Consider the following 9,606-nt stretch of genomic DNA (forward strand, 5'->3'; position numbering starts at 1 on the left):
AGTTCCTGCTATGTGCGTGGTCCAGGGAACAGCAGGACCACAAGGGTCTATTGTACGTAGCTTTATCCTGCATTTCTGCAATAAGTTATTTCCACAGTTCGAACCGGTGATCTTCTGGTCATATGGTAGTAACTTTACCAGTTACGCCAATGCTCTCCTTACGAGGATGAGATTGTCCTTAGGAACTATTCCACGCCATTAGCATGATTATTGCATCTTCTTCCCTTGGTTTGTGTTGCATCGCCAGCTTAAATATATGTGTCTTATCATAAGTTTCTAGTTACCAACTAGGTGCTCGACTCACTTTATTTTATTTTTCTTCCCAAAATCGAAAAGCTTTTCCGGTTACTTATGTTGCTTAAGCTCTTCAAAAATATTGTTGCATGTGTGTCGGATCCTCTAACGTTCGAAAATTTCGGAGGACCTGACACTGGTGTGGCAACATTTTAAAGGTCCAAGCAGCGTAGCTGGTTATGGCTCTGCATATTTATGGGGAAGTTGAGCAGCATAAGAAGTTCTAAGGTCTTCTAGTAAAAGAAGTTTTTAGTATGTCGCATTGATTTTGCTAATACTTCTTCAAACTATATATTTTAAAGATTCAATAAACCTCGCTCGCCTCAGTAAAAAGCCCGTCTTCTCTCAGTTTTGCCTCTTTCATTTGAAAATGGAATAAAGTGAAAGCAAAGTGTTAAGTAGATGAATTTGGAATATAGAAAAAAGGGGATAATGTTAAACAAAATTAATAATTATGAGGCAGAGGGTTCAGACTCCAAACTTTTAAGTCAAAATATTATTTTGTCTCCGAAAATCTTTCCTGGCTTTAAATTTCTTTTAATGGGAAATTAGAATGGTTTACAAAGTGGTTCCAAAAAATGCCAGCAAATGGCTCATAAACTATGGCTAACAATACAAAAGAACTTAGTTATCACCAAATGCCCCTTAGGCCAAAATGGTGTCAAAATATGAAAAACTTCAGTCAAGAGGCTGCTAAATGATAGATGAAAAGGCCAATTATGCCCCGAAAAATACTTTACCCTACAAATGTCATTTCCCCTCTGATCCTCTCGTGATGTTCTAGAAATCTAAGAAGGGGATTATTGATGACTGGTTAGAGTTCTGTTTACATTCATTTTTTTCTTTTATCAGTTCATTTGGAAACACTAACAACTATTTTGAGATAATCCTTAATTACCATATGTACTACATAAAACCTTTGTTGACATAGTGGGAGAACAAATTCTGGTCTTGGACCAAGGTATACTGGTGAATGCGATCACCGGAATAATTTAATCTTGACTTTTGTTGTCATATTATGTGTTTATTCTATTATCTCCGGTTACTATAAAAAACTTACCGATGGATGTCACACCTCCTTTTTTTCGAGGGGATAAGAAGTTTTTCCAATTAAAGTGACATTAATCGAATTAAGATTATTTATTTATTCAGAGTCGTCACCTGGGATAATTATTAGGGTGTTCCAAGTCACCGGTTTATTTTAAATCCCAAATCGAGGAAGTTTGACTCTATTTAAGTCTGTAAAAACCAAAAGACCGGGTAAAGAATTTTGTTAACCCGGGAGAAGACATTAGATATTTCCGAGTTCCGTGATTTTAGCTCAACTGCAATAATTGGCCTAATTGTCCGTTTTAAAACATATTTAAAACCTATTGTGCATTTTTTCTTTTTAAACCGCTTTAGTATTTATGGAATTTGTTTGAACAAGTCACGATATCGCGTACTCGTTTGTTTTTGTACACATTGCGAATCGCGCCACGTGAAATGCACCCGCGATTTACAACATGTTTATTTTATTAATATTCAAAGTTATGATCGGGTCACATGAAATACACACTCGAATTTGGATTTACGTATTGTGAATCTCCCTTGTATAGCATTGGCTTCAACCGGTCAAAAAAAAAAAATGCTAGCCTGAAGCAAGTACAGGCAATGTCCTATATACACAAAAGAAATGCTAGCCTGAAGCAACAAAAGTCCAACTCGTTTCCATATTATCTGTGTATATAATTCGAAGAAGCATATCACTTTCGATATCAGTATCCACACTGTAAAATCTTTCTAAAGTCAAAATAACAAAAAAAGAATCATATCGAAATATCTTCCCAGTATAGCATTGGCTTCAACCTGTCAAAAAAATCACCTCTTTCTTAGAACTAAGCTCGTCTCCTTATGTTTTTATCCAATAATAAATGCTTCTATCTTCCTTCTTTATGAACCTCTCCTTTTTCCCAACCAAACACGTTAATAACACAAAGAAAAAAAAAAGTACATACCAAATATTTGGAAAATATTAATATCAATTAAAAAAATTCTGAACTACATATTAATAGTGTAATATAAAATACAATTTGATTAGCTCTAAAGGAAAACTATTTCTGACTCAGAACTTTACGCTTTTACTGAGGATTGAAACTCTTTTTGGGTTCTTCATCTAATCTATTTCCATCAATTCCTGACATTTTTCGCCCTAGTATAACAATGATCCACGTCTCCAGGCAAAGATATAACATTACCATGTTGGTCTAAATATAACAGATGGATCCCTATCTTCTTTATTGTAATGTCTTCTGACCCCACTTCTATCCTTTCCCCGATGTCTTCTGACCACACTTCTATCCTTTCCCCGCCTTTGATCATTTGGCCATCAAAAGCTTTATGTAAGTAAGATATGTAATATACACACATCGACGGAGGTTTTTTCCATCTTCTCCACCGAATATTTGAAGGCTTTCCATGAGCAATACTAATCCTGAAGCATGGTTTTTGCGGGACTACATCGAACAAGTCGGTAACAAACCAGAGGACCATTCCTAAGAAGTTATTATGTGTAGGCATAGTCAAACACATAGATGAAGCTGTTACTTGATTCTTGCACCAGTCTGGAATCTCATTACATTCGAGATAAATTCTAATAGTATCCTGCATCTGCATCGGACAAAGACTCAAGATCACTAATATGATAGGAGAGAGAGGGAGGGAGGGAGGGAGAGAGAGAGAGAGAGACTAACCTTATATCGAGCAGGTGCACTAAATGCAAATAGAGCAGGTGCACTAAAGAAGCCTTCATTGAATGGATTCTGCAGAGAACTACAATTAATCATATTAATCCGCTCTATACAAGGGAGGTTGTCCAACTCTGTAATCTTGACCAATTTTTGGCAATTATTAAGTTTAATTGCATAAAGATTCTCTAAATTTGATACTGACGGGAGTGTTTGGAGATTCTCACAGTCCTTCAAACTTAACTTCTCCAACAATCGTAACTTAGAAAAATCAATGGGTAGACAACGGAAACTGTTGCCACTCAAATCTAAATATTCTAAGGAGGATAAGCTCCCAATATCCCTAGGAATATCAGCCTCGGACAAATTACAGTATGTAAGGCTCAAATTGGATACAAAAGTTGGCAAGGAATATTGTATACGATGGACTCCTCTTCCAGAAATACTCCTTTCGGTCTCTACCTTTCGACCTCCCACTTCCAATATTTTAAGATTTCTTAGCATTTCAATGGATCTAGGCAATTGTTTTATACCCGTATCATATGCATCAAGAGATCTTAGACTTTTCATATCTCCAAGGTTATCAGGCAGTGTTTTTATTGATGAGCAGTTACTAATGCTCAAGTAATTAACGGATATTAGCTGGCATATGCTGTTTGGAAGATCCGTAAGTCTATTGCAACCAGACATAGATAGCTCGCATAGTCTGGACAAATTTCCGATTGATGGATGGATCTCTATCAGACTTGAGCAACCATAGAGATGCAAATTCTCAAGACTCAGAAAACCATTGAAGTTTGGAGTGCTTCTGAGTTGCTTGCAATGAGAGAGATTCAGCTCCTTCAAACTTTTACAACACTAAAAGTAAACCAAATATAGTTTCAATTAGCATTTTCTTTCACTCAGTTGCAATAACAGTAAACATGAAATTGTAAAATTGAATAACAAACCTGCAAATTCAATTGAAATTCTTGGATATCACTCTCCCGCATATCTAGAACTACAAGATTCTCAGCTGGAAAATTTGATGGTATACATTTTAAAGGACATTTTTTCCAAGACAACCATCTGAGCTTCTTGGACAACAACCCAAAATCTCCACTAATATGTAACTCATCCATTATAAGAACCCTAAGGTTTTTCATTTGTTCAAATGCTTTGGTGCTCAAGTTCACTCCGTTTAATGTCCCTCGATCTAACTTCAGTACTTCTACATTTTCGGAACCCTGCAGCTCAGTAAAAAAGAAAAGTAACGTAAGCTCATGTTAAGTCCTAGAAATTAAGCGAGAAAAATGCTTTATAAAAATTGGTGGACAAACAAAGAGAATACACCATGTATCAACAAAAATGAACGTACACATTAGAGAATGTTAAAAAAATTTAAAATTGCTTAAAAAGCTAAGATGAGCCTTTCAAAACTGGCTAGCAGCATTCAATAAGTTCACATGATAATAAGGAAAACCAAAAGAGATGAATTAAGAGAATAAATTGCATCTAGAAACCTGATAATAGCACCAATTGAAGATAGAATATATATTTGAATATATTTAAAGAACATTTTGTATATATCGTTCCAAACGTTCACATGCCTAATTTCTTCGAGCAAGCTTAATTTCCGCATTTAGTTAAGTAAAGTCAAATATCTTTAAATAACTAATCATGGAGATACTATGGTCGATGCCCATAAGCATGTTAGTTATAAGAATTTAATAAGAAATATGCATTACCAAATTTGGATAATTGTTAAATAGGTGATTTTTTGTTTGTGTTTTTGCCTTTGGTGTGAGTTAAGAATTTAGCAAATGTCATTTCTTGTTTACAATGGTTGACAAACAACTACAAAATACTTACTAAACGGAGACGAAGCACAAATGATTTCTTATGATGACAATAAAAATTATAAGCAGGAAACAATTTAATTGAAAACAAATATAACCAAGATAAAGATGAAGGATTTACTGACTTCATTTCCTTGTAGAACATCACGAACTTCTCGAGGGATGAACAATCTACTTCGTTTTCCGGGGTCTCGAGGTGATTCCAAGCGAACGATTTCTCTTCCCATATCTCGCACTAGATCATGCATCACCAAATGATACGGAGTTCTTTGGAGCAAGTGTTTTTGGACTAAAGTTGCAATTGCAATTTTAGCATGAAAGCCACATGCATTTAATATTTCAGTAACTTCATGCTCATCAAACCCATGGAAGGTGCATGCAATATCGAGGAAAACAATCTGTGTTTCACCATCAAGCCCATCAAAGCTTATCTTGAGAATCTTTTGGATATCACAATGAGGAATTGTTCTTAGTTTTTCTAATTCAAATCCCCATTCTTCTACAGAACTTCCTTGTAAATGTGACCCCAATGTCACAAGAGCTAATGGCAGCCTATCTGAATATTCGATTATGTCGTGTGCCAAATTAACATAATCTTTTGGTGGAAAATGACTGTCAAAAGCATGCCAACAAAAAAGTAACATAGCTTCATTGCCATTTAATAGTTTGGCCTCATATCTCTCTTTTTCTCCAAGCCGACATAGCAATCGCTCGTCTCGGGTGGTAATGATTATTAAACTACCTGAACCAAACCAACTTCTTTCTCTTGTTAAGGCTTCTAACTGTCTTTTATGATCCACATCATCAAGAACAATTAGAACCTTCTTTGACCCAAGTCTTGCTTTGATTAGATTAACGCCTTGAGCAACACTCCCAACTTTGATGTCCTCGGTTTTGAGAACTTGTTGAAGAAGTTTCTCTTGTAGCTTGACAAGACCAAATTCTTGAACTTCTGATCTAACATCTGAAAGGAAGCAACTACTATCGAAGAGTCGAAACATTCGATTGTAGATAGCTTTTGCCAGAGTTGTTTTCCCTACGCCACCAACTCCGTGAATACCAATAATTCGAACTTCATCTTCATATTCATTTTGCAATAACAACTCTATATCTTTAACACGAGAATCTACTCCAACTGGGTGCCAAGCAACATCAAGAGGTGTCTGGTTGACCTCTTGTAGAACTTGCTGTATAATTTTTTCAATAAACTTTGATTCATGCCTACAGATTTTTTAGCAAAAACGAAAAATGAAAAGAAATACTACTCCAGTGTAAATAACACAATGGAATGAATCTAATGTAGATAACTTACCGCTTCATATAGGATATTTTAAGAAATAATTTAAGTTATATATATTGATAGTGTAAATATTTCAATAGTGTCAATGTATAAGAAAACTCTTTTTAACAGTTAGTATCATATCGTATAAATAACAAATGAAATTATATAGCTGTATCAAGAAAATGTACCCGTCAGCAACATTTTGCAAATCCCATCCAGATAAATTTGCAGCTTCAGTAAGTGCAGCTCTCCATTTCTCCACCCTTTGAGCTCCAAATGGTCGTTCCTTGTGTTTAGCCAAAGCTTCCCCAAATAACCCAGTTTGCTTTCGTACCTCGGAAGGATCAACATCATAGAAAATAGGCAAAACCATCTGCTTTAGTTTCTCTTTGCATTCAAGAATTTTAACCAGTTCATTTAGACACCAACTAGAGGAAGCATAATTTCTTGAGAAAACAATAATGGAAATTCTTGACTCTTCAATTGCTTTCTCTAGTTCTCTTGAAATCACATGACCCTTTCTCAATTCCTCATCATCAATGAATATATTAACTCCAACATCACACAATTTGGAATAAAGATGACCAGTGAATGTTTTTCGGGTGTCTTCACCTCTAAAACTGAGGAATACTTCATAAGAGAAGTGAGATGATTCTCCTCGAACTAATTGAGTATCCATTTAATGAATTAAGGGTTGATGAGAATGAAAGAATTAAGGGATAATTTTTTAGTAAATCTTTAGACCGAAAACACAGAATTTAATCCATGGCCGTCCCCTACCCAATAATAAAGTTCACATCTCACTTTCTATCTCCTCCACTTCTTCGTTCCTTAACCCTCAACCCCTTTTTTCACTTTCCAATTATGGCAACTCTGCAAAAATTCAAGCTAGTAGCGACCCAATTTGCTGTAGCAGCAGGAAGCCCAACTCGAAGCCCAACAACTAGCCCAATCATTCACCTCTGCCGCCGTAAAACTCTCCGCATGCTCCTCACCCGCAGCGGCAACGCCGGCAGCGACGGAGGAAGTGATCGACGGCTATTGTCCGAGGACGATGCGTCGCCGGATCGGATTTTCAGCGACGGAGATTCGCCGGATATAAAGGAGGGGGGGTTGAGAAACAAGCTTAAGGATTTGTTCGTTTCGTCGCCGGAAAATTCGAAGGGATTTTCACCGGAAATTTCTAGCGCTAATTGCGGTTAGTAGAGAATAAATAAAGTTTTCAATCCTATTTCTTTTTACATATTTCTTATGGTTTTCAAGTGAATTACAACCATTCGGAAGGAAGTTTCCAACTACAACAACAAAACAGTATAATCCCACTTAGTGTGTACGCAGACGTCAGAAGTAAGTTTCCCTTGATATTTAATTTCTTAGACTTTATGGTTGGAAACATAATTCTTGTACATATTTCTTAGATTCCGAAGATATTTCTTAGATGGAGTATCTTTTTTGTACAAAATTTTTGGTCTTATAGTGTAAATAAATTTCACATTGTAATTCATCCGGTACATCTACTAAAATTAAAATGGATCAAATCGAATTAATTCAAAATGGATCAAATTAACGAAATGTACACCTAAATTCAATTTCGTAACTAATAGTCGATTTGCATTAAAAACAGTAACATATGTAACCATTAAATCCTGGATCCACTTCTGAATTTACAGATCATACATGACCCTTAAGTGTATTTTCTTGTAGAGTGGTGAAATAAGAATTTTGAAAATTCCTTTCAAAATTTTAGGAAATGTAATCGAATAAAATTAAATAAGAGCTTACTGAAACGGAAATATAAATGCATGCAGTATAGTTCACGGTTTGTGAATTGTTCTAGAAAATTACCTTTGAGTTTTTCGTATTGATAGTATATACAACTTGCCTTGATAGAAATTGAGTATAAATACTCGACAAGTTGTTTGCGGGATTCTCTTCTTTTGCATCTCAAAAGTATTTTTCTTTGAATCGCCTTCACATTATCGGCAAAGTGAATTGAAAAAATTGGTCAAAATTCATTTATTACATCCGTCTTAATTTATGTGATGGTATTTTTACAAATATGAAATTTAAAATAAAATAAATTTTTCAAAACATGTGGTATAAAACAAGTCAATAGTCAATAGAGTAATAATAACTCCTTGTCAAATTTAAATTTCTAGTTTTCAGAGTACATTTTGTTTCAATATTGTGTCTAATTTTCTTTTTAAAAGAAAGTTTTCTTAAATACTGATCTATACTTATAGTCTTTTACATTACTAATTCTTCCATTAAAATTATAAGTTGGGACTCATTTTTATTCTTTATCTATATATTGAAATATCATCGGTCTTTTAATATGAGACCAGTTCCTACTTTTAATTTAAACCTATTTTATTTGAACTTTGGGGTTTTAGGTATCGAAATGAAACTCTTTAAATATGAAGCGAAGTGTAACACACTTTATTTTTTAGTCAGTTTTAAAAATATTATTATTTTTTTATATTTAAAAAAAATTGAACGTTAACATAGTCATTTAATCTTAACGAGATAATTTATAGTTGCACCAATGTCTAATGCTTATTTTAGACCGTATATTTCAAAAGCCTTGTTAAGCTCCGTGTCTAGTTAAAAAATATTATATAATTTAGGACAGAAGAAGTATTATTTTTGGGTCAAGTCATTTACAACCCTGCAGAAGGGTCAACGGAAAGAAAGCAGAAGTTTCCCTAGATATTTCTTAGGTAGTTCCTCTTTTGCATAACCATAATAAAAGAAGTTTAGAATTTTTAGGCCACTACAAATTGAAATATTCATAAATTTAATTGAATAAAATTAAACAAGAGCTTCCTAAAGTGGGAGTATAAATGCAGTACAGTTTATGATTGTTATTCTTTCTAATAAATTACTTGAGAGTTCATCAAAAGTCAATTTGTCATTCAATATATTGTAGGGGAAAATTGATAGAAATTAAGTGGAAACATTTAATTTTTCTTTTTTTCTTTTTGAAATTTTCAATATTCAAAGAATAAAGACATTTATTACTAGTGAATTATGATATATAAATTGTGCCCTACAATGCGTTGGATGGTGATATCTTATCAACATAAAGACCTCATAATTTGTAACGGCCCGACCGGTCGTTTCGAGAGTTATAGCCATGTTCCCTTATTTTCTGCTTCTTTTGTGTTCTACATCTATGTTGTGATATACCGGGTTAATTGGTTCGGGTCCGGAGTAGTTTCAGAGTGAATTGAGATACATAGTCTCTTATTTGAAAGCTTAAGTTGGAAAAGTTGACTGAATATTGACTTATGTATAAACGACCTCGAATTTATAGTTATGTTAGCTCCGTTAGGTGATTTTGGACTTAGGGGCGCATTCGGAATGTGATTTGGAGGTCCGTGGTAGAATTAGGCTTGAATTGGTGAAAGTTTGAATTTTGGCGATTTTGGCCGGCAGTGAAATTTGGACTTATTATTACTGGTTC

At 34.5% G+C, this 9,606-nt stretch overlaps 2 protein-coding genes across 2 annotated transcripts; one reads left to right on the forward strand and one right to left on the reverse strand.

Annotated features, from left to right (window-relative positions):
* Nucleotides 1–2,295: 2,295 nt before the first annotated feature.
* LOC104223960 (disease resistance protein RUN1-like) lies at nucleotides 2,296–7,453 on the reverse strand. The gene is made up of 5 exons (XM_009775500.2): nucleotides 6,329–7,453; nucleotides 4,984–6,079; nucleotides 3,971–4,246; nucleotides 3,027–3,878; nucleotides 2,296–2,943 (listed from the first exon to the last, which is right to left on the reverse strand). Exons 1-5 carry the CDS (start codon nucleotides 6,817–6,819, stop codon nucleotides 2,464–2,466), a joined length of 3,195 nt encoding a protein of 1,064 aa, XP_009773802.1. The 5' UTR covers nucleotides 6,820–7,453; the 3' UTR covers nucleotides 2,296–2,463.
* LOC138890170 (uncharacterized) lies at nucleotides 7,005–7,343 on the forward strand. The gene has a single exon (XM_070173537.1). The coding sequence runs from the start codon at nucleotides 7,005–7,007 to the stop codon at nucleotides 7,341–7,343; it is 339 nt and encodes a 112-aa protein (XP_070029638.1).
* Nucleotides 7,454–9,606: the final 2,153 nt, after the last annotated feature.

This window comes from Nicotiana sylvestris, chromosome 1 (genome assembly GCF_000393655.2).
Source record: "Nicotiana sylvestris chromosome 1, ASM39365v2, whole genome shotgun sequence".
NCBI lineage: Eukaryota > Viridiplantae > Streptophyta > Magnoliopsida > Solanales > Solanaceae > Nicotiana > Nicotiana sylvestris.

Coding starts and splice junctions, on each gene's coding strand:
- LOC104223960 (XM_009775500.2), bottom strand. CDS start 6,819: ATGGATACTCAATTAGTTCGAGGAGAATCATCTCACTTCTCTTATGAA. Junction 3,879..3,970: donor AATTTCAATTGAATTTGCAG/GTTTGTTATTCA, acceptor GTTTACTTTTAG/TGTTGTAAAAGTTTGAAGGA. Junction 2,944..3,026: donor GTGCACCTGCTCGATATAAG/GTTAGTCTCTCT, acceptor TGTCCGATGCAG/ATGCAGGATACTATTAGAAT.
- LOC138890170 (XM_070173537.1), top strand. CDS start 7,005: ATGGCAACTCTGCAAAAATTCAAGCTAGTAGCGACCCAATTTGCTGTA.